We start from the raw sequence: 24725 nt of genomic DNA on the forward strand, positions 1-24725 counted from the left end.
TGAATAGAACTATGATTTAGCAGTCTTCASCAGCTCAGCAGGACCAAACTGGGTAGAATGGAACATAAATTTTCTAGGTAAATTGTCAACTAGCAAATAAAATGGATTTGGAGATTTCTAGGTTGGAATAATTTTGGATTAGCCTGTATCGATCTAGTGTTCTAAAACAATATTTAGATCTTTCCCTTGATAGAACCCAATATATAAAATTGTGATTCCTTTATGTTTATAATGATTAAACAATAGACATGCCTATTTTGTAAACCCACACAATGTCAATCAACATGTCAACTGAATTCAAATATGAGAAATTATCTGTTCACTTAGATTTCTACCGCTTTTTAATGAGAATACTTTTTTCCCCTTTCTTAACTACATGCATCTGTGTACAATCATAACATATAACACTTTGGTTGGAAACACACAAGATATTTTATTTCATGTTTATCTTTCAGGAACGGTAAGAAAAGAAATAGCCTTTAACAACTATCTTGCTCTCACATAAAAATATCAAATCTCTTACCTTGGTATATAATATGAAATCCTTGTTTATTCTGTGAATAATCGCTGTGGAAGTATAAGCTTGTTTCATGAGTTGTGCTAAACAGGGAGGCTGGTAGTTGAGGACCACTTAGTCTTCCAATAACAGTGCTAGTTTCTGTAGATCCACTCCTTACTTCTAAATAATCATGTATGGTCTCCGTTGAGAAATTCAAAAATTGCAAATGGACACCTGAAAAACAATGTGAGCAAATAAAAGCCATTGGTATCAATACCTGGCAGGAAAATAAAGTGTATATATTATATGGTGCTGATGTCAGAAAATAATGTAAACAGTGGAAATTAATGTGTTATGTTGCCAGATACAGTCCCAGGGATTCAGTATGACATGCTTTTTCTCCTTATTACTAATTTTAAGAGGCTGGCAAGATAAGGAATGTGAATGATGAAATACTGACTTGACGTAGGGCGTTGAACTGTACGTTATTTATAATTAAATGCTACTTTTTGGCAAGGTTTGTTGTTCTGATATTTTGGCCAAATTTAACTTCTGAATACAAAATACATTCAATTTCATTAAAACTTTCCTGTTTTCAATTGCATACAATAGTCTTTGTTTCTGTTAAAAGAAAAAATGCTTTGTGTGCCGTGACTGGAATGGGATAATGACGGAGTCCTACCCAGAGAGAGCTGCATTTCAGTGGTACATAAACTGAACTCTATCAGGTTATTTCTAGATATGAATATATATATATATATGTACATATACACATACATACAGAAAATAAATCGTAAAAAATATATCTAATAAAAACAATGAGGCAGAATAAAATTATATATATAATATGGATTATGCATATATATAGTATTTGGGGCTTCCAGGTAAGGTAAATGATGTTAATAACCATTATTCATCAATGATTCTTACTAGAAATTAGACATGCTATTCATTTATTAAATTCCCTTCACACTGGTATATGACGACCTTGTCAACAGAAAATTCTGATTATTTGATTCAGTAAGGAACAGGAAGGAAGCTTACTATCCAGTAGCAAGTTATCTCTCCTAACCAGATGATGGGTTATAATTATTACATGACAGGAGAAGGAGAAAATGTTCATCAGCAGAGTTGCTATAGGGCTCTTTAAACATTTTCTTATTCCTACAATTTTCTAAATAAGATACAACAAAAGAGAATTTTTATTTTGTCTGAAGTGAGCTACTGCTACTACGGAATGACAATGGAGTACTTTCATTAAAAAGATGATTGAGTTCTGCTGGTGTTTCTGGCAAAGATAATCAACATGATTTCACATAACATTGAAAGGAAAACATATAATGACAAATTAATTATTGAAAAGTCATGAATAATTTTGTAACTCCTAAACTGTAACAGCTGAATAGTGTTTGTCACTGTTTCATAGAGCTTTCTCCCTAGATATCATGCAAAACATATGAATGGCTTTCTGAGGCATGTGGTATTTTATATGCTACACCAAAAGTTAGTGCATAAATACATCACTGTTTCCTTTACCATTTCTGTCCCTCTTTCTTTGAAGATAGCCTGCATGTAGTAAGAAAGCTTCTGCTCTGTGTCTTGGATTCTTCTAGCCTTCCAAATTCCTATAAACTTACTTTCCTACTCAAAGAATCCAGTTATGTCCAATCCTTGCTTTTTCTCTGTCCATGATATTTTTAGGCTTGACCTTTTATTTAATTCCCTCGACCTAAACTTGTCCAAATTTTAAGCTGTCATTCTTTAATAACTGCCAACTCATGCTATCTTCCTGTCATTTTTTTTTCTCTTCTACCGCCTTTGATCCATATAAACACAGCCCTAATATTATATTGTTTGCCCATCATTCTACTCTCTGCACTTTGCTGTCTTTCACTGTATATTCTCAGAACTACGCTAATCTTCCTTCATAGCCATCATTGTCTCATATGTGACACCTGTCTCCATTTCTCTCAAACTTCTTGTTATACTATTTCTCATCCAGTTTCATATTTTCTTCTTCTTTGGACACTCCTTCTGAGTATTTTGTATATTTATATATAAAATCTAACTACAAATCTCAGGAAGAATAGCAAAAAAAAAAAAATCATATCAAGTAACCTTGTAAACTCATTGCAAATTAACAGTTACTGGTTTAGATAATAATCACAGTTAATCTGAAGTAGAAAAGTTTATGATCCATGGTTTTTAATTGGGACGATATCTCTTTTTAGAAACACCTAGAAAGAACAGAAAACTACAGAAGGTTCCCACAATGGTCTTTGTGAGTTTTTTCCCTTGCTACTCAGAGGAGTTAGATGTCTATGCCTCCACTGGACTAGAATGTCAGCCTCTGTAAAATCAGTTTTACCTATCACTTTTTCAAATGCCAAAAGGTGAAATGTAATTTTACTCCAATATTCAATTCAGTTTTGTCTCCTATTATCAACGTATTATATAGAAATGGTCAAAATGTTAAAAATATTTCAATTAGTTATTGTAACAACAGGAGCACTTAGTTTTCCCATATATGAACTGGAAAACAGTTCTAAATCCAGTGGCTAAATTTCAGGTAGTGTAAAGCAGTGCAGAACTGCTGATTCTGAGGGAGTTAAGCGGCTGTCTCCAAAACTGTAACAGTTGAATTACCTTCCTAATTGAAGGTAAAATTAATAGTATATTAATATACAGTTTAAATAGGAATCTGGACAGCCAAATTGGAATTGTTGCATGTGGAGAAAGAAATGGAAAGCTAAGCCTGGGACAATGAAAACGAAGAAAATGGAGTCAGTAGTGGAAAACAAGCAGGAAAACAAGTAGTGGAGTGGGACAAGAGGCAGAAGGGAACTCATCTGGCATAAAAAGACAGCAATGTCTGTACAGAGTTCAGCACAGTATAGAATCTGAAATGGAATCAGTATTCTGGATTTTTATTATTTCTCCCTTATTAGTAAATGTCTTTGAAATCATCTGTTAAAGAATCCTATTGCTCTGAATGTCCTGTTCCCCCAGAGCTGTGACCCATGGACAATAAGCCTACTATTGCGATCATTTCCTTGGATAACCCAGCCAGCAGGGATCCGCAYGGCGTCTGAGGATTATACACACTTTATGACTCATAATGAAACACTAACTAAGCTGTCAAGTCAATCTCTCTAAAATTCAGGCACTGGCCAAATGAAAGCGTTGATGCTATTTATATAAAATAGTAATACAAAAAATCAAAGACYGACTTGAGTCTTGTGACTTTTAAACAAAATGCAAACATAACAATAGGATTTTATTTGGAAATTCTTATCCAGAGATAATGTATTTTCCCCACATAGATTGCGCTCAGTTAATGTTACACAAGATTTAACATTCTTCAGTATAAACAGCCCATGCAAAACAAACAGCTTTCATCTAAATCATAAGTGAACCAGGCTGATGGGACTTAAAATCAAAAAGGAACATAGAAGTGATTTTGAAAAGAGGAGAGGAAGAACGTGAACAGGTGTAGAAGGGCAAACTATTCAGGATGACACATTCACTTACTGAGGAAGACCCAGAAATCCTGCATTGTCAAGTAAAGACGACAATAGAAGATGGCAATTATCAAACAGGAAACTGTGAGGAGCAGACAAAAAAAAAAAAAAAAAAGAAAGAAAGGCACGCCATTCAACCAGCATGTGAAGAAGAAACCCAAGAAGTGCACAGGCTCCTACACATGAACCAGAAGTTTAAAAAATGATATGGGGCAACTGGAGCTTTGAATAATTATTTTGCAATAGTATATATATATATGGGAAATTTGGAGGAAGAAAGGCAACCAGTGGCCAAYGTTTTATTAGTTCACAAAGTACAGGCAAAAGCAGAACAGGTTATGACAGGGAAACGGTTGCAGTATACTTCAAAGAAAGCATAAAAACAAATAACATGATAATTACCAACGTCACCATGAAACACAGAATGCCTATAGACCAAAATTCTAGATGGAAATAGGCAAAATAAAGTTTCAGGACTACATAGGAACTGATATGCTTAGGAAAATCAAGTAGGCTATAAGTTCATAAGACGCAACAGTAACAGAAAAACTTGAATTACTGAAGTAGATTAGCTATATTTCTCTCATCAAAACTAAATTTTTAGGGACAGCTAATGACTGTTTCTTTAACTGGTCAGGGACAAGACAAGAGAAGAAAAATATCTCTCTGTTTGTACAGAATCTGGCTTAAATACTGTTGTCAAAGAGCTGCTCTGAAACAGCAACCGTAAGGGACTGGAATGTTTTTAACTTGCTCTGAGGAGAAATGTAAGGCATACAATCCCATTAGTTTTTGCCTAATTTTAAAATGTAGAATGACATAAAACTGAGGACTCTTATAAAAACGTTAAAAGAGTATCAGTAAAAGAAGCTGTGCCCTTACAGAGCAACCACAAACCTGAAGGTATAAATGCATACCACTATCATAAAAACACACTATATACACAAAAAAGAAATTGCGTAGTATTGCAAAAACCAAAAAGTAACTTTTACTTGGTAAAAGTTGTCTCTAAAAGAAGAAACCAGAAAGAATCTATTCTAGTAGATTAGACATAAAAACATAATTCAATAACTAAAAAAAAAGTTGAGAATCAACCTGAAAACGATATAAAAATAATGATAAAACTTTTGTTAAAATATTAGAAACAGGTAACTTCTTAGACAATATCTAAATCTATCAGCAAACAGCTCACAATAAAAAAAATCCCTAAACGTTAGGATAGCAGAAAAACTAAATACCAGTTTTCCTCTGCAACCACCATGACGGTGTTTGAGCAGGCCAGGAGCCTCACTATTGGGGGACTTTCTCAAACTGACGTTGGTAGTCACAATTTCAAAGCAAATAAAGTATCARACGCTGATTGAGAGAGTCAAGTGGTATCACACTCCCAAGGCAAGAAAGAAGGAACAATCAAAGCAACACAGTACATGAACTCCTGTGAGAGAAGAAGCTGGAAACTACTGGCAGCAGGAGCAAAGCTACATCCCACCTGCTGGGGTTCACCTAGATCATGACCCTGGTAACAGAAGGAACAACTTCCATAAGGGAGAGGCTCCAGGCCAGACAACTCAGATTATCAGATGAGGACCAGTGTTATCAAGCGGAAGCAACAAGTATTATTGGTTAAGGACTCCCTCCTGCATAGAACAGAGTCACATTTCTGCCAGCCAGACCTACAGGTTTGTTTCTTGCCAAGAGGCCAGATCTGGGATGTTGAAAAGAGATTCTTAAGACACATCTAGCTTTCTGACAGCTACYTCTTGCTGTTCACTTCTGTACACGGAAAATGTGGGTCCACTGATGAATRTGGAAAGCAACCTAGTGAGGGCAATACAGAAAAGGTTGAAATATTCAAATTCTTTTTCACCTCATTCTTCACAGGCAATGTGTGCTCCTAGACCTTTGCATATACTAGAAAGATTTGGGAAGGGGCAGATCCAACAGTGGAGAGCAACTGGTTAGYGACTATTTGGAGACAGTGGATGTATTCATCTCCATATTGATTGATAGGATCTACCCAACGGTGCTCAAGGGGTTGGCCAATGCATTTGAAATGCTCATACTGTCTATGCAAAATCATGGTGAATGAGAGAAGTCCCTAGTGACTWGAAAAACCCTGAGATTACAACCATCTCTAAGGCAAGAAGACCTCTGCTACTACAGGTGGTTTGCTTCACTGAAGTCCATGTAATGACTATGGACCTGGAAGCCRTTCCAAACAAAAAGGGACTCAGCTGCAGTCAGCATGGATTTACTAAGGGCAATCACACTTGATCAACCCTAATTTCATTCTGTGATGAAATTACTGGCTATGTTGACAAACTGAGAGCAATTGATATAATGTACTTTGACTCTAGTATGGCTTTTGACTCTGTCGTCTATAGCATTCTCGTTGATGAATGGACAGCAAGTGGGTTAAAAAATGAGCTGACCTCTGAAGCTCCAAGGGTGATAATCAGCTGTACAATATCTCCAATATATTCCATGGGTTGATATGGGAGCTCATACTATTGAGTGTCTTCATCAGTGACTAATGAGAAAGAATGCATCCTAAGCAAATTTGTGGAGATTACTGAATAAGGGGGAGTGGTCAATATACCAAATGACAGAGCTTCCATCCATGGAAATACTGAAAAACAATGACAACTGGGTCAACAGAAACTTCATGAAGTTTTGAAGAAAGAGAAGTACAAAGTTCTGCACCTGGGGCAGAACAGCTTTATGCATTGATACAGGTTGGGAACCAATTGGTTGAGTCTCTGCTGAAGAGGACCTGCCACCCATAGTTGACTTGATTCGGTGTTAGTAACAGTTCCTCTTTGAGTAGGAGGTTTGACAACATTGATAGGGAGCCTTTCAGAGGTCCCTCCATTTCTATGCTTSTGTGATATTCGCCTAGGAATTGCAAAGAAGTTTAATGATAAAATAACAGAATTTTTAAATGTATCTTTCTTCTGTTTATAGGGAGAACACCTAAGGAAGATCTGTCAAGCAGTCACRTGACTGATAGAGTACATGATAGCAGCCCCAGAGCGTGCTCTCTACACGCTGGCCAAAACCTGTCAATGCTGGACATGCATATTCTGTCTTGTTAGAAAAGCTTTTTAGCTTTTCTATCCTAATTTGTTCTCTTATGGCACTGATAAACCCTTTAAATGAACTAAAATTATTTGTTTATTTATTTTATTATTACCAGGATGAAAARTTCAAAGTTTTGAAGCCATAAAAGAAGTAAAGTTAATCCATGAAAGAGTACATACCAAAACCAATAGGCAGTCTGATTGTCCATGTGCAATCTAAACTGCTGGGATAGTTGCCAGGAAACCCAGGGCTAAGGATCACTCCACTGAAGTCTGACATACCACCACCACATTGTGCTGCAAAAGCATCAAAAAAAAAATTTTAGAGGAATAGAAACAAGTTGAAAACTAATCTAGAAATCTAAGGCCATTTCATGATTAACTATATATTAATGCTTATATTTTAAAATATACACAAACATTTTTYACCACTAAATATCTGTAATGAATTAATTTACAAACAAATACTGTAAAAATGTATTTATTATGAATTGACTGGGTTTTAATTTGGAGGACACATGCTCCTGAAAAGAGAACAGATGTTCACTCTGCACTCTGTATGAACCATTCTTGTGAACAGGCAAGAGGTAYATACCAGCACATTGACACAATTACTTATGGGTTTATAAAGGAATATTTAAGTAATATAAAGTAATAAATATTCAACCATTCTAAATATTTCAAGAGGCCTTTATAAACACTGCATTTGTATTYTCCTCTGTTTTAAAAATGAGATAAAATAAACAGAGTTACAAAATGTATATGTACAAATATTTATAGAAATGCAAACAACTTTGGGATTTTTTTTTCTATTTTATCACACATGAGGTCATTCAATAAAGTAGCTTCCACTTCARTGTTAGATTTGAAAACATGTTTAAAAGATTAAGAAGTTAATTAGAGTAAATAAGATTTTTTAAACTAACTTTTTTTTCCAGTTAACAATTGCTACATTATTTGAAATACAATTAAAAATCATTATTTGAGGRAAGGCAAAGCACGGCAAGGCAAGGGGAGCTCAGTACCTTACATGAGGTGTTTAACACCTCACTGAATTAAGAGCAGGATTGTGTGTGGTAGGTCATGGGATACCTAACCTGTCTCAAAGAAAAATAAAGTATAAAATCTCTAATGGGGTCCACAGCTTTCTGCTTTCTATACATTCAAGATTACAAATACAGATAACTCTTATTATTAGGGAACTTCCCCCMAAAAATCCATTTCTATTCAGTCAGAGAAGATGCAGATAGAGAGTTCTACATCCCTCACATTTATTCTTCATATAAAAAGAATATATTTTAATGCATTTCAGATGTTTCAGTTGGGCTTATGGCAGGCTTCTAGGGCTTTCTCCATTTATATCAATATGGTTATTTATACAGTTTAATCTGAAAAATAAAATATCTTGTTAAATAGGTAGATATGCCTTATCCTGACATCATCAGAGCTGAGAATGTAATGTTACTTCTATTTTAGTATTTTCTATACTATTTATCACTCTACTGTGGAAATTATTCATAAATAAATTAACTATGTTTTTAAAGGTCTCTGGAGGTCTCATCACTGGTATAGGATACTCAGATTGGAATCTATTTCATTCATTCTTCTTTGATTGGACACTTCAGAAAAGTCTTGCCAAAATAAGAGTGTGAAGTTTCTCTGAACATCTTCAGTTTAATATGTCCATTTTCACTTTTARTTAAGTCCTTTCAGATCTACCTACATATCTGTTATTTTTGAGGTCTCTGCCTTGTTCATTCCAACATGTTTAAACAAATTTATATAAGATGAACATACCTAAACATATCGGAATTGGGTAATTCCATCTTCTCACAGGTCCGGGCATACAGGTGATATGTGAATGTCCCTAAAAGGCCAAAATATTTAACAATAAATATAATAAAAATGTGAAATATGTGCTGCATCATTAGTAGCCCAACAAAAGAATGTTTAGTGATAACCCAAAACAACATCAAAATATTTTTAAAAAGCAATAAGGTATTATATCTATACTGTACATCTGTGATTTCTATCATATCCTTCAATGCAACAGGAAAGCCTGTGCGATCTTACCTGTGTGACTGTCAGCCTTGCAGGGAATTGTGTTCATACCCTCTATTACTGTTTCTAACAGTGTCCATTTGAATTCCGTGACTCTAGTTTTAGCAATTTGATAATGTAATCACACAGTAAAGTTAGAAACGGAAAGTCTAACTGAGTAATAATTACATATTATTCATTTGAATTAACTGTGGAACATGCAAATATATGAGCAGTATACATTACTGGTTTTATATCTTACCTGCATATTACCAATCCTAACTGTAGTCCTTACCTCACCCCTACCCRCACAAACAGTTGCTTTAAGTAGCCAAAAGCTGAGTCATATAAGAAATTTCTTTATAACAAAGGGTCTCTTTACAACAGATTGTCATGAATAGCCTAAATATTCTCTGATATTTCAAGGCAGTCTGTAACAGATTAGTTTCAAGATCTACCACTACCTTGTATAACAGCCTCATGTAGTTGTTACTGTCTTCCAGGTTCAGCAAATGAAAATGAAAAACCCACGAAAATCTACAACCCATTTTTTTTCTCTCCTAGAAGAAAAAAATAGTATGTTTCCTCTATAACTATGAGCAAGAATATCTGCTCAGTGCTAGAGGAAAAAAATGAAGTGGCAAAGTCATACTGTATATGCCAGCAAAACARTACGGAGGGAGGAGGTTTTTCATGMGTGTTTACATAATCTATGTGCTCTTTGTATTTCCTTTACTTCAAACCTAAGAGCTAAACTCCAGYAGTCAATGTCAGAGCTGCAGTCACAGAATATTTCAGTTATTCTTGCAAAGCTGGAAGGCTGTAAGCATGACTAGGAACTCTGTATTGAAGGGGAAACTGGTTTATAGGCCTCAAATCCAAACAATKGGTGAGATCTGGAAGCACACAAGTTTATTTAATTCCTGTTACACAATGTTGGCTGTAGCTTTTTRCATGGTCCAAAAACCTGAATCATTTTCTATTTTTGGTGCAGTACTTATTACYTCAGGATCTAGATCTTCACAGAATTAGGTAAAACAACTGTTTGAAATGATCAGTATTCTTAAACTTCACTCAGTGAGTAAGTCTGAAGCCCATCACTGTAGTCACACATGAGAAAAAATATGGAAAAGAATAATCTGTCTGTTGGAATTTTCACCCTTTTGGAGAGTATCTCAAGTTGAAGCAGTGATCAGTTTTGGATTTGGTTCTTCAGTGTAACTACAGATATTGTTGAAAACATATCCAAGCTCTTTCCTGTAGACAGACATATASTGGTTGTATATGCCAGGAAAATCAGATAGGCAAATTAATCACAATTCATGGTCATTGTGTTACCTCTAGTCCTACTTTTTGCTAATTGAACAACACAGCAAATAAGCATAGTAAAAAACACCAATATTTGAAAATGTTTTCAGATAAAAAACAAACAAGAAATATCTGAAAGAATATAACTGACACTGATTTCCTGGGAAAGGAAAAAAAAATTTCCTTTCTCTTTGTTCTTTATTCCCCCTTCCACTTATTTTCTTTTCATTCCTGCCTATAGAGAACTGTGAATATTGCTCATCAAATGATTTCTTTAGCTTAATTTGCCAGCACTTCAACAGTTCATCTATGAATACCAAAGATATCATCAGTAATATATAACAATGTATAATCACTAACATSGAGGGAGCACAGAGCCATATACTTTGAGGGAATATCTGGATAACTGTGAATTTTATATTATTGTGTATTTACAACTCCTGAAGTTTTTGGTGTCCATTTCATATTGACCGACTCAAACATAACCATGTTAAAGAACTAAAGGCACCATTTAAAATTGGAAACTCACCTGGAGGGAATAACCCTGATCGCACTGGAAAGACACCACATCTCCAACCATGTATCTGTCTCCAATTTTGATCCCATTGCTTGGRGTCTGTGGTTCAGGACAAGAGTCTAGACCTATAGCTGTGAAAAATTGAGAAGTTTAGACATTCTAAGAAATATAATCTGTTTTTAGATTCACCTTACTTCTGTGTGTACTGCATATGGGCACACTCTGTTGATATACTTTAGGAAGCTCCTGGGTACCAGCAGTTTGTCTGTGGACAAGCAAATGGCATATTATTCTGGAACTATATAGAGAGGAAAGCTTTCTTTGCTGAGCAAAAGAAGGGGAAAGCAAGAAAGAGGCCGTAAACACTTCCCAGCAATTTGCAGTCTCGATTCAGTCTTGCCTAAATTTCTTCTGTCTTCTGGCTTAGACCTATTTAGTTCCAAACTCAGTCTCACTCAAATCAGAGCCTAATTCAAACTGGGAGCACTTGCACATTCCCTTCTCAGAGTGTTACAGAGAGTGAAGCTTGGTCAATACCCCACCAAACCCACAACACAGGAAAACAAATGTAATGTATAGCAGCCCATCTGCATTCAGTTCTTCCCAGGTCTACCTCTGCTTTTCCATTCTTTTATACACAAACAGAAAATTTACATCTAATTCTCATGTAATTTGTCATTTTTAACGCAGCATATATGAAGTTACAACACAGATATTTCTAATTAGTGATCATGATAGAAGTTAGTTTGACAAGAGAGTGTATGTTTTTTTTTCATGGTCATCATAAGGAGAAATGAGAAAAATTCTTCACTGCATCTACCCAGGAAGACCCAGGAAGATAAAAACACGTGTAACACTAAGTATAATCAGTCCTCTTACTCTGTCTGCATGCTGTAAGAATTGCACCGTAATTACTTTTGAGGCCAAGATTAATAAGCAATTAAACATATACACACATAGAGTAGTAGGGATATATGGGATTCAATAATGGAATTATGTCACCATATTATGAACTTGTGCATGTTTGAAAACTTGCTAATGTAACTGTCCACTTAATTTAAGAATCTCATTAAATAAAAATTACTGTTTAAAGAATCTCTTATAAGGATATATTTTTATAATATATGAAAGCTGAAAGCTAATAAATTCTTAAGGATTATAAAGCATACATATTAATATGTTCTGTAAGGCACATGTGGTAGATTACCAGTAATTTTCACTAGTCTGATTTTACAATAAAATTATACTGTAAAAACAACAAAAAAAAATCTATTTTGAATGTCTGGCATTTGCAAATTAATTAGACAGATATTGCTGTCCTTAAAAACATTTTGGTTTGTACCAAATTTTACATAAAACTGTATTAATAAATAATATATTTCGACTAAGATCATTGGAATCTACAGTCTTTGTGTATTAATACAAGTGAACCTCAGAACAATGGTAATTTAAATCCTATCATAAAATGCAGTTTAACCTTACATTGAAGAAACTCCCTCAATGGCTTTGCAATTCTTCTCTGCTCAGTACAGTAATCAGAGGAAAAAACATATTTTTATTGTGGATATCTTTAGAATCTATTAATAGGAATCAGAAACAACTAATACAGATCCACAGACAGGGCGATTCTGTTCATTACTTTTAGTCACTGTTAACTTGGTGAATATTAAAAAAAAGTCTTTGGATATTAAGGAGCATATATAATTTATATATATTTATATAATTGTTATCTTAACATAGATTAACAGCACCTGCTGGGGAAAAAAAAGAGCTTACAGCCCTATTTTAATTCCTTCAATCATTATAGTTTTCTGCTACAGGTTATCGTTTGAACTTATAAATTATTTAAGTGTCCAATAATTTTAAAATGTTATTTTGTATACTTGTGCTTGAATTTCTTTGTACAATTTCAAATAAGAGTACTAGAAACATATAGGAATATCTGCCTTGAAACCTAGCAGAATTCTGGTTATTTACAGTTACTTATACATTCTGGAGAGAAAATTATCTCCCCTTAAAAAAAAATGCTTTATAGGAAGAATAGAGATAAAATACACTAAAACTGCAGGCAGTACAAGCTTGATTCTTATAATACTCATGTTATAATATAAAAAATTTATCTCCGTCATGTTGCATACATATATGAACTTGAGACATTATGTGTTATTCTCTATAGCTGATAAATATTCTTTGGATCTCATTTACACAATAAATAATATTTGTACAGCAGCAAATGAAGATTTTAGTGCCACTGGCTTCAAAGGAGGATGACTTTCAAGTGTTCACTGTAAATTACGAATAGCAGTGGAAACCGATCACATAAACTCTCAGCCACCTCTGCAGTTCATTTCATCTCCAGTCTTGTAACTATACTACTTTTAAAAATGAAATTGCACAGTATGTGGTTACTGAGTGATTAAAATGCCTCCTTTAAAGAGAAGATAACTTATCATATAAAATCTTTAAAAGATATACTGGAATATTACGATGGTGAAAAGGAGTTGAATGAACCCTAATGAGGAATACCACAAGAGCAGCTTGTCTCAGAGTCTTGGCACTACTGCTGCAATATCAGCAAGGCACGGTTGAATTTGGGGGTAAAATTTTTAGATGAGTTCTTTTAAGATAGTCAACATGAAGAATTTAGCTGCATAAATAGCTTTCAGAGTTGGGATAGTCGATATTTAATTTCCCCCCCCCTCAAAGGATAGAGGAGTTGAATCTACAGAAATACAGAGACAAAAGTACAGCAGGATTTGGCTTACTCAGATGAGTGCTTATAAACTATTTTGAGCATTTAAGGAGTTGTTGGTCTTCAGCTTCCAATTACTGAACCTGCAGCTGAAATGCAGAAAATTAGCATGGGAATACTCATTTTTTTTTCTGAGGTCACGCAAAGTGAACCAGTAACTTGGCTCACACCATGTCACAGGTCTTCATCCCATTGTGCTCTCGCCTCACTTAATCAAATAATGTTTGGCAAAAAATACAATTTGAATGTTTTGAATGCCTTACAAGAAACTGAAGTATAACATGGTTCTTCTCAGCTGAGAGTTAACTTGGAAGAACTTTTGTCTCTCAAGTTGCCATAACAGTAGTTCGGAAGAAATCATAAATGTATTTACAAGCCGCGCCCTGTTCATTCCTGACTATGTTTCAGTGCATGACTAGTCCCCTGAATCACATTATACTGTCTTAGTATAAAGTTTTAGWTTTTTAAACTTTGATAAACAATAGCATTAGAAAGAAAAGAGACTTTAACTCAGAYATTAATTCAAAACACTTTCTCAGTACCTTCCCATTTTTAAATACTTCTGATAAAAAGAACTGGATATAAATCAAAAAGATAAAGAAGCAATTTGATGCTATTACCCACTTCTCCAAAGGTTCCTGTAGTTCTAAATATGAAAAGCTACAAATGAGATATTGAATAGTACAGTTTGACCACGTAAGTCTTAAAGTAATAAAACTTTTAATTTTTTAAAGTTATTGCCTTAATTTTATGGATTTTTTTTTTACTATTTATATATCTATGTTAAAATTACATGTTTAAATGCATAAATTTCCAGGGGTTGTATTTTAGAACGAATAGAATGAACATTCATTAATTTTAAATAGATACTGAATGTGACAGAAATTATGTAGGAGGCAATCAGACAGGAACTCAACCAACCTCAAAGGATATTACTACTATTCATAAACCATAAGCAATTACCTAATTAGTAAAACACTGCATATAGAAAAATGAAGAGTAAATCTAAGATTTATAGTGGCTTACAACAAACATCTTTTTGCTATATAACAAAGCTTTCTGTTGTGCTATTTGTTGCAGTATTTCAGTTGATGAAACATCTCTTCAAATTTAGAATAGTCTATTAGAGTACATACTATGGATGTTATGAATATAGCAAGAATTTAAGACTTCAACATACAAGTGAAAATATAATAGAAAATAAGATTATTGATAAGACCACTACTCAGCTTTGGAATATGAATACTTAATCCCTTTAGGTCTAGGCACCATTTACTTGGTCTTAAAATATTTCTTAAACAAAAAATATCCTGTTTGGTCTATTTTTTTTAATGAAAAAGCACATTTAGATTTCTTAATAGTTCAAAAGATGAACCAGATTGGACAGTGTGAAAAATTTATTAATAAAGAATGAGAAGAGGTATTGGAAATGAAACAGAACGAAAATGAAATTTCAGAAGTTCACTTTCTGAATGAAAATCTTTGTTGAGATGAGAAAGTAATCATTTTGGAAAGAGAGGTGCCTTTCTCCTCAGATCTGAGTCTCCTAGAACATGTGAAATGAACTTTGAAGATGCATTCTGTAACAAACAAAAAGGTCTCTGCCTAACCCACTTCACTTTTGTTTAATATAAATATTTAACTCTGATGTGCTTTTCACTGAAGACTCATGCATTGATACTTTAATTYATTTTAATTTATTTGACCTCTGATAACCCCTGTCAGTAGAAGCTTAAGTGAAACACCGTAAATGTGTGGTAACGTGTGGTTATTACTGTTTATTTACTAACACTACTTAGAAGGACAATCACAGCTTTTATAGTAGGAACTGTTGTCTGAGAGTCAGAGATGATAACTAAGGAGAATTACATGATCAAAACACTGAGTTCTGTTCCAACCAATGCATTTCAAGTGAAATTTCAGTAAAAATACCTTTTTATATTGWGAGCTCTGGAATCCTGACTAAAATAATCCTTTACTAAGCTCTCTCTCCACTGCAGAAAGCTACCAGAGAGTCAAAAATCTAAAAGATACACCAGGTACAATTCTTGTTTCTCCTCCTAGTAATGGCAAAAAAAGGATTGCTCCTTAGCTAAATCTCCTATCAAATTCAGAATTCAGCTCAGTGCAGCATTCTCCATACTCTTCGCAAAAAAACCAGACAGCTTCAGCAACATTAGAAGAAGAAGAACTCATAAAACTCTCCTCCAGCCTATAACTAATAGATACTGTGCTATGTCTTCATAAGCAAGCAACAGAGTAATGGAGCAACGGAGTGAAACAGCTGGTGCTGAGGACTCAACAGCCACATTACATGCTAAACTAAAGGGGTTTATTTTTTTTATAAGCTTGAGTCTGGTGCCATAGCTTGAGTCTGTCCATTAGTAGCTGAAGGCATTTGCTGTGATTTTGAAGTATGTATTTCAACTTAGATTTTCATGGGAGKAATCCAAATTGCGTGTTCTGAAACCACGTTTTAGTTCTATGATATGAGCCAAAACGAGATAAACAGGTATGCCTATGCTAATGCTTTACATTTTCCACATTTATTTTACAAATTTATTTTATAATTTCATATCTATTTCTATTGTAAACTTCACATTAAACTATTCATAGTAGTACTTCAAGGAAATAGCAAGATAATTTTAATCTATAATGAATGTTTAGTGATCACGTAGCCATTTTGCRAGGCCTTGTTCTTCCACTGGCTAATCAGACAACCAGAGCATGGGATTTGCATACTGTAAAATTTACAAGAAATAACCATGAAACAATTATGCAGATTAGACATCTGAACCAATATGAGCAGAGGGAATTGCACAGCTGGGGGAAAAAAAGTCTGTAACAAAGTATCAGTCACTGTCAGAATTCCTGACAGCTAAGGAAATCCCATCCAGACAGAAAATAAAATATGTTTATAGCCTTTTCTGTTGATAAGATATTCACCAATAATAAAACATTTCAAACTATTATGTTCTCTTGTATTCTTACCAACACATAAGCATTTTTTCAGTTAGCTAAGAAAAAAGCTCTAACGCTGTCAGCTTATTCATTCTCATTTTCTTTGAGAGTGATTTATTTTCATGTCTTATACATAAAACATATATGATATAGTGCATATTATACAAGTATATTGTACTATATTTTGGAATTAGGATTGTCATTCGAATATATCTGCATCTACTACTGTTTGCAGTATGCTCAGAAAAGCCTTTGAGGGAGCAAACAGAAATTAAAGGAGAGACTAAGAGAAACTAAAGTTATCAGTCCTTTCAATAAAGATTTCAGGCCYGGTCTTACTCCTTTGGAATTAAATGAGGATGTTACTAATGACTTTAACTTTAATGACAGTATTTCATTCATTATGTACAACAGAACTTAATATTCCTCTTCCATATCCCTTAGGTACACCTGCAGTCTGCAAACAGAAAGCTCTCTCAGTTAACTGAACATTTCTACACTACCTGCGTACTCAAGATGAAATCCAGCAGCTGAAACACTAATGTCAGACTGAAAGTTTAGGTACAAGTTGTTTGACGTGCTGTTGAGAAGTGGAGGTATGGTTGTACCTGAAAAGAGAAAACAAAGTATTACTGAAACTCACAGAAACTGAAATACACATATAAATGTGCATTTCACATTATGTATGTATAAAAAAAAAGAGAGAGAAAAAGAGCAAGAGCGAGTGAGAGAGAGAAGTTACATTTGTTACATTTTCAGGGTACCACAATATCAGAGAGAGGAACTGCAGGCATTCAGGGAAGAAGGATCTAATGTAAGTTTATAACACACACTTTTATCAACCAAAGAAGAAATAAATCATGAAAACAAGAACAAATCTTCTATCGGGATAGACTTTAAAAGTTCCAGTCAGATATATCAAGTAGCTCTGAACATATTCTGCAGGGCTATTGTTAGAAATGTAATTGATTATTTATTTGTGATTTCAGCAAATTGGTAATGAGGAAGTTTGAATGACAAGACAACAGTCTTAAGTGATYGTACCCTGTACATAGGAATGCTGTATATTAAAGAGAGATGAAAAAAATAATTGTCTTATTTATCTAAAATATGGGTAGAGAACGCATCCTTCGCTCATACACAACTTCATGAAGAATCTCTTTTAGCAGTCTGTGGTTTTGGACCCTGCTATAAAGTAGGTGAATCCTGACATTAATAAGAGATGATGTCCATGATATTACATCTGTAGTTTAGAAGCGTCTGAACATTATTTTATTTATATTTTTTCAAATTTTCAAAGTTTTAATGAAAATCTAYTAGAAGATGACAGTTCATTAAAATAGAAACAATATTAACTGCTGTTAATTATGGGAGAAACAAACACAGAAAAAAGAATTAGAAAGAGTTGTGTGTTTACAATGAAGAGTTACATTTCTAAAATATTTATTATAAAATCTACTCAGTCACCTGAATAACTTCCAAGCCTGGGAGCATTGTTGTCAGCACCATCGTAAAAGTCTAGGGAATCCCAGTTGTGTTCTGTGGCAAAACTCACCACTTGCACCTATGAAGAAAAATGTGAGGTACGGAACATAAACTTGTTCCCTTCTGTACTCAGCATAAAGAAGGAATATTGTAAATTGAAGCCCCTGTGGCTTTCAATCACAAAAAGCTGTTTTTTGCTGTCACTGTCAAAAAGAATGGAAAACAAACATTGTGCATAAAATTGCATCCTAACAGTTTTTTTTTTATTTTAATTTCCAATTCAGACGTCTAAATTCCTTGACCCTCAGCCACAACTACATATTACCTCTGACATAAGGCGCAGAGCCACAAGAGTCATCTGGGTATAGAACATGATTCTCTCATTTGAAGGACACTGAGGGGAAGATAAACTACAAGATCATCAATTACTGCATTTTTTTTTTGTGTGTGTGTGATTCCCACTAGTTTATCCAGCGCTAAAAACAGTCCCTCAATGATTCAAGTTGTTTCATCTATCTTGCTACATTCAATTCTGCCTCTAGGCAAAAGCAACCTCCTGTATTTGGTGACCTTCATCATTGACTCATCTCCTGAGGAGAAGTAGTTACTAGCCTGCTGCAAGCAAAAGGCAGAATATTCACTCCATTTCTTCCAGAGGTGACAACATCATATAAGGAGATTGAAAGCAAGAAGCAGATATACTGTAAGAGGGAGCATAAATTTGTTCTGACGTACTGAAAGCATTCACTACAAAGCAGAGAAATACTAGGTTTCTATCTCTGTCCACTTTACTATTTTGGATGATGTGGAATATTTATTTTAGTAAAACAACTGTTTAATGAAAAATGTTTGAAGACTGACAAAGGTAAGGATGAACTTCAAAACACCCTCTCAAATGAGTTTTTTGGGCCACTARATTAGAGACTCATGCTTCCTTTTGCTCTCATTTACTCTTCCTTATCTTTTCTTCAAATTTGGAAAATCTTCAGCAGAAGTAAGTGCTAGTTCCAGTATAGCTAGGTACTGAACAAATTTTTCTAAGTGGAGTTGGACCTTCTAGCTGAAGAGAATGTTGAGTTTGGCCACTTATTTCTTAGATAGGGACCTTAAGCACTTTGCTTTTTATAAAGAGGAACTGGTCAGATGCTACAGCCAATGGATGATTTTTTAAAATGAAGTAGCAATTCTGTTGGCATGTTTTAGATGCTTGGAGAAGGCCCACTGGATCTGCTCTACTACAAAACTTTAAAATTTGTCTATTTTTTGGTTCACAAAGGACTTAAGTGAAAGTTACGTGTTGTTAGTATGTCAAGAACAATAGAATTAGAGCTGCAGGCACACAGGTCTCTTTCAGACCAAATTTGGAGATACTTAATGCTTTTTATATGTTTTCAAGGCCAGACTGCTGATGATTGCTATTTTTGGATTAGTCACAGAACATCTAATTTTAAATATCTATTTCAGTGCAAGTTATGCTATTCTCCCTAAACTCCYTGTGTAATCAATAAAGAGAAAGACATAACTTCAGGCAGTGATCTGGAGTCTACATTAGATSTTCTGAATTGCAGATGCTTTTGTGTTGTGACTTCATAAGAAACCTTGGCAGGTTAACTTCCCAATGTAAAGTATTTAAGTTAAATGCCTCAAGATAGGCATTGAGTGCACTCTCTTCATATTTACTTAAATCTACCTTTCAATATCTGCTTTTGGATTTTAGATGATGCAGCTTACAGCTGACCCAGTTGTTTCAAAATATTCAATAAGGTACTTATGCACATTGCTACACCTGAATAGCCTCTTACATGTTTCACTGAGAAATATGAATAGGTGATATATTACCTTTGTCTCCTTTAAAACTCAGAAAAATATCTCTGTTACTTTGAAGGAATAAATATTAATTAAGTAAAATATTCAGATATTTTATGCATTTATGTATATTGGTGTATATATAACATTACCTACCAAAAAATCTGGAATACCCACATTTACATTCTCAGGTTGGATAAATAAGGYACTCAAATACTGCCTCAAGAGGCTAGCAGGCATAGTAAGATAYATTTTTATGTAGGCATATTCAGATTTGTTCTTTCTTGTTAAACAAAAACAAAAATAAAACAATTATGATGTCATTTCATTGTAAATGCATACAAAGCCAAGTTCAGTTCTCAAAATGGCTCATAAAAATGGTATGATGAGTTCCTAGTATATTATGTCTTACTGATCCTATATCAGGTGTGCTCAGTTCACTGTATCAAGGATTTTTATCCTCCTCAGAGCTAGCCCTGAAAACCAGACAGGATTCAGAGCACCAAGCCTGATAATCGTGCCTTGTGACTGTCCTGCTTCATCAACAATATTCAGGGTTCTGCAGATCTAGTTATATTCGTAAGCATGTCCACGAAAATGCCTTGTTCTTATTACATATGACTAAGTGATCAGCAACAGAAAAAAAGAGATATTTTACACTAGCTCTCTTAGCTGGAAAGCTCTGGAGAATATAAAGTATTAAAAACAGTAAATATATTGTTTTGTTATCACTCTGGACTAAATCATGTAAATTTCTAATCATGTAGATTAGAAACCAAAAGTAGCAGTTTAGTCATCTAACGTACTCAGTTATAAGAGATAAACACTTCCAAAATGACAGTGTGGGTGCTTAAGTCAGGACGTCAATTAATGTCTAACTTAAAGGCTCTGAACTATCCTCCTAGTGTTTAACTTTCCTTACTGATCATACAGAAACTGTAGCGAGCTCAGGATCCTAACTTAGTCAACTGTTTAGACTGAGTAGCATTCCTCAGAATCAATCTCAAAACTTATTTATCTTATTAATGGATATTAATGACTTTGAAAATTGAACTCATAATCTTTTAAATCTTAATGTCTATGGACTTATGGTGGATTTTGATGAAGTTTTAAAGTTTTTGTTAAATATTTTCAGTTAGTTAAAGTAAACAGCATATATTTTKCAGGATGACTATATAGCAGCCAACCATTAAATCATATTGTTTTCAAAACCTTTCTTGACTTTATAAAATTCCTTAAAGTATCTGTGATGCAACTATTAAAAAGATAGCTTTGATAAACTGTTCACAATAGTTTCAAGTTTTTGTCAAGAGAGTAAAAATTAAATTGGAAATAATCTTTTCACTTTTAAATGGACTTTAAAGTTACACTAGGGACTTTAACTTAACAGCAATGGGACCTTTCAGTGTTAAGTATCTACTTACTGAAATGTAGCTCTTTAATTTTTCAGTTTCTACAGTAGTCATATTTTGAATCAAAGGAGATTTAGGAAACTATTTAATGATAAATGTTTTGCCAGGAATTTCATCAAAAGATGCTTAGAAGTCCTAATATGTTAAACATAACTCTCCAGTAATCAGGCTTCTGTTACTTTCTTTAGTGAATTCTAAAAAGTGATGAGATAACCTGACTTAGCTACATGAATACTTTTCTACTATACATTCTACAAAAGCCTTAATCTATATTTCAATAAATTAGAATTCTGTCAATAATTTAAAACACCCATTTGTATGTCATGTTGAAACATACTGAAACTTCTTTATAACATGTCAAACATTTATTTACTGTACAGTAAATAACAGGGTTTCTAGGAAAACATGTATAACTTGCCTATGAAAGCAACCCACTTCACTCTCTTGAAAGGAAATATATCCATTTTAGGAAGGAATAAATACAGAAACTTCCTTCTGTTCTCTACTTTACAATGAATTTTTGACTATTGACACATTTTAAATTATTAGTGCTTTTCTTCTGAGTAAAGAGGTATAGGTATATTGTGTAAATTTTGCATCTTTTAAAATGTGTGTGAATAAAATAATGTGCAATAAATTCCCTTATGACAATTATTAGTGAGATAGTAAAAACATATGAATAAATGATCTCATCATGATCTTCTATCAGGAAAAGCAGTTTTGAGCATGGTGATGGCAAACAAATAGCAAATACACTTACTTGAATACCAGCTCCCTCCGGTACTGTGATCTTCCACACACAATTCAGATTGTTGTCATAAGGCTCAGGGTAACCAGGAGACAAAATGGTCCCTTTGCGCTTTGTTAAAATTCCACCACAGGGCACTGAAAGGAAATGTGTAAGGCAAGAAAAGAACTATGAAGCTTCAGATGTGAGAGAAGTTATTATAAAATCTTACACAATGTTCAGCAAAAATTTATGCTGCATTTAAAAATTTATATTTGCCTCAGGAAAATAAAATCTTGTATCTCAGAAAACTTTGTTTTAAGTGACCAAAAAAGAATAAAAGAAAATTAAAATTCTAGCAGTTTTCTACTTGACAAAGTCATGTTCACATTCCCTTCATTTATCTGACCTTTAACAAAGTAAAACCCATTCCGCCATGCCCTACTAATCTGATCAAAATAAAATATTATTGTTAGTTGTTAAGAATGAAGCTTGAACAGTGTTGTGTTATATCAGTATAACAGATAAAAACGTGGTAAAAAAGAAATATTCTTTCTTAATATTGCTACTTTATTATTGTTTAAATAAATAGTAGCACCAGTCTTATGTCCTTGGATTTCTCTTTGCTTTTGTTGAGTTATCCCATTACAAACCATCATATTWGCAAAGAAATTGCTAAGTGCTAACATGACCGCACTCATCACACCCATACCTATGGATTAATAGAAGTGTTATGCATGAACTAGCGCAGAGGCGATCAGTACCATCAAGTTTCCCTTCTGAATGCTCAACTCGAATGTATCTTGTCTAATCATTAGATGTTCTAACAGCAATAAAGAACTCTAGATACAGATATTCTGTTGATATTTAAGAAGTTGAAGGAAAAGATTGATGGGATGTTTTATCAAAGCTGTTAAAAAAGCTAATGTATCATTTCTATGCAACACTACCAAGTACTAAACTGATTTCATTAGATACAAATACGAGAATTTTGAAAATAGGTAGAGGAATGTAATTTATTGTAGTAATGAATACTTTAGCTACATTTTATACAGCATATAATTGATAGAATCTGTCCAGAACTACATGGATAAACTAAAGGTCAGTGTGTCTTAAAGTCTTTAAATAATTACTCGTAAAAGGGATGAGCAGACAGAATGATTGATGTCCGCTATCTGCAAGGAAACATTCAAGCATTCACTAGATTTAAAGTAATTTAGTATGGTCATATGTAGCACTTCAATTATTAAACTGATTTAGTTCAATGAAATTTTCACTCCATATGTATTTTATGACCTTTACTGGAACAGTGAATTTCAGAAATAAGGTGCAATAAATAGTTTTGTTCTGTAACCCTTTCTCAATTTAACTTTCCTCGAGCTAGATAGTTTAATATAATAATTGTAATCAATGACCAAAATATTTAACATTTTGCTGAGTTGTTTTATCTAAAAAACAAAGTGAATACACAGCAAGGGGATAAATGGTACAGTTCTACTGATTAAATTGTAGTAGTTGAAAATAAATAGAAGCATAGATCCATACTTCAGTTTCCTATTAATATATACATTTTGGTTCTATCCTTATGCTTGAATCAGTCTAGATAAACACTATTAGTCTATAATATCTAGTTAATTGCATTTTATTAATACCATCCCATTGGTATGTAATCTCAATATCTACCATGATTTTAATATTTTGGAGGAAATCTATTTTTGTTGAAAGCTACTCAGTCTCTACTATACGGCATCAGCCGATTAGTACAGAAGTTTTAAAATTACCCTAATGAAAAACTATTTTCTATTTTCCTTTCCTCTACTTATCTAAAGCTCTGTGTATGTATTTCATAATGCTAGGGTCAGCCTCACAGTGTGGTTTCCTTTTCCYCTATGTGCAATGGGTTAGGATCATTTTTTGTAAAAATCATAGAATCACAGAATCATAGAATCGGTAAGGCTGGAAGGGACCTCTGGAGATCATCTAGTCCAACCTCCCTGCTCAAGCATCTGTTTTCTGTTCAGAAAAGTAAAGTAACTTTATCTCATACATATGTTTATTGTTTGGATTGGGAGCTGAGTTCTTCAGATGGCTTCATTCTCATAATGAATTGTTTTTAATGTATTCAATTTGCACAAAATTAATATATAATACAGTCAGTACTCTAACAGCCGTTACAGGTTAGCTGCTGTTACAAAAACATCTCTGCAAAGCTAACCAATTTTGATTAATTTATACACAATTGATCTTTTTCCCACATTAAAAAAACCCAAACATACCAAAGTCCATTAAAGCATAATATGTAAATCAAAACATACAATGTTCCATATTTGCCCTTGATGTAAACTTCAGGAAAAATGTACTAATAGAATTTTATCTGTTTACTCTAGGGCTTTTCAGACCAGTCAGCTAGATTTCCAACTGGTGCAAATCAGTTTATTAATGCCAATGGATGCACATTAATTTAAGAATTTAATTTTGAGAATTTAATCTTGCATGACTAAAACAGGACAAAGTATATTTTCTGCTCTGGAAAACTACTGACAAACAATCACATATCAGCTTAACTATTTCTAACACTTTAATACAGTAGCACTCTGCATAATAGCTTGCAATGTCT

The 24725-nt window shown here is 33.7% G+C and overlaps 1 protein-coding gene across 4 annotated transcripts in view; it reads right to left on the reverse strand.

Annotated features, from left to right (window-relative positions):
• Positions 1-24725, reverse strand: part of CSMD3 (CUB and Sushi multiple domains 3) — a 678537-nt gene that overhangs the window by 101951 nt on the left and 551861 nt on the right. For all 4 annotated transcript variants that reach the window (XM_085321107.1, XM_085320309.1, XM_085319522.1 and 1 more), the window contains 7 exons: positions 22142-22266; positions 18146-18242; positions 17182-17286; positions 10978-11096; positions 8898-8967; positions 7281-7397; positions 524-733 (listed from right to left, as the gene is read on the reverse strand). In XM_085321107.1, the coding sequence (XP_085177233.1) occupies positions 524-733; positions 7281-7397; positions 8898-8967; positions 10978-11096; positions 17182-17286; positions 18146-18242; positions 22142-22266 (843 nt within the window). The remainder of the gene's footprint in view (positions 1-523; positions 734-7280; positions 7398-8897; positions 8968-10977; positions 11097-17181; positions 17287-18145; positions 18243-22141; positions 22267-24725) is intronic.

Source organism: Rhea americana, unplaced genomic scaffold (assembly GCF_003343005.1).
Source record: "Rhea americana isolate MKP2758 unplaced genomic scaffold, rheAme1 scaffold_0, whole genome shotgun sequence".
NCBI classification, from domain to species: domain Eukaryota; kingdom Metazoa; phylum Chordata; class Aves; order Rheiformes; family Rheidae; genus Rhea; species Rhea americana.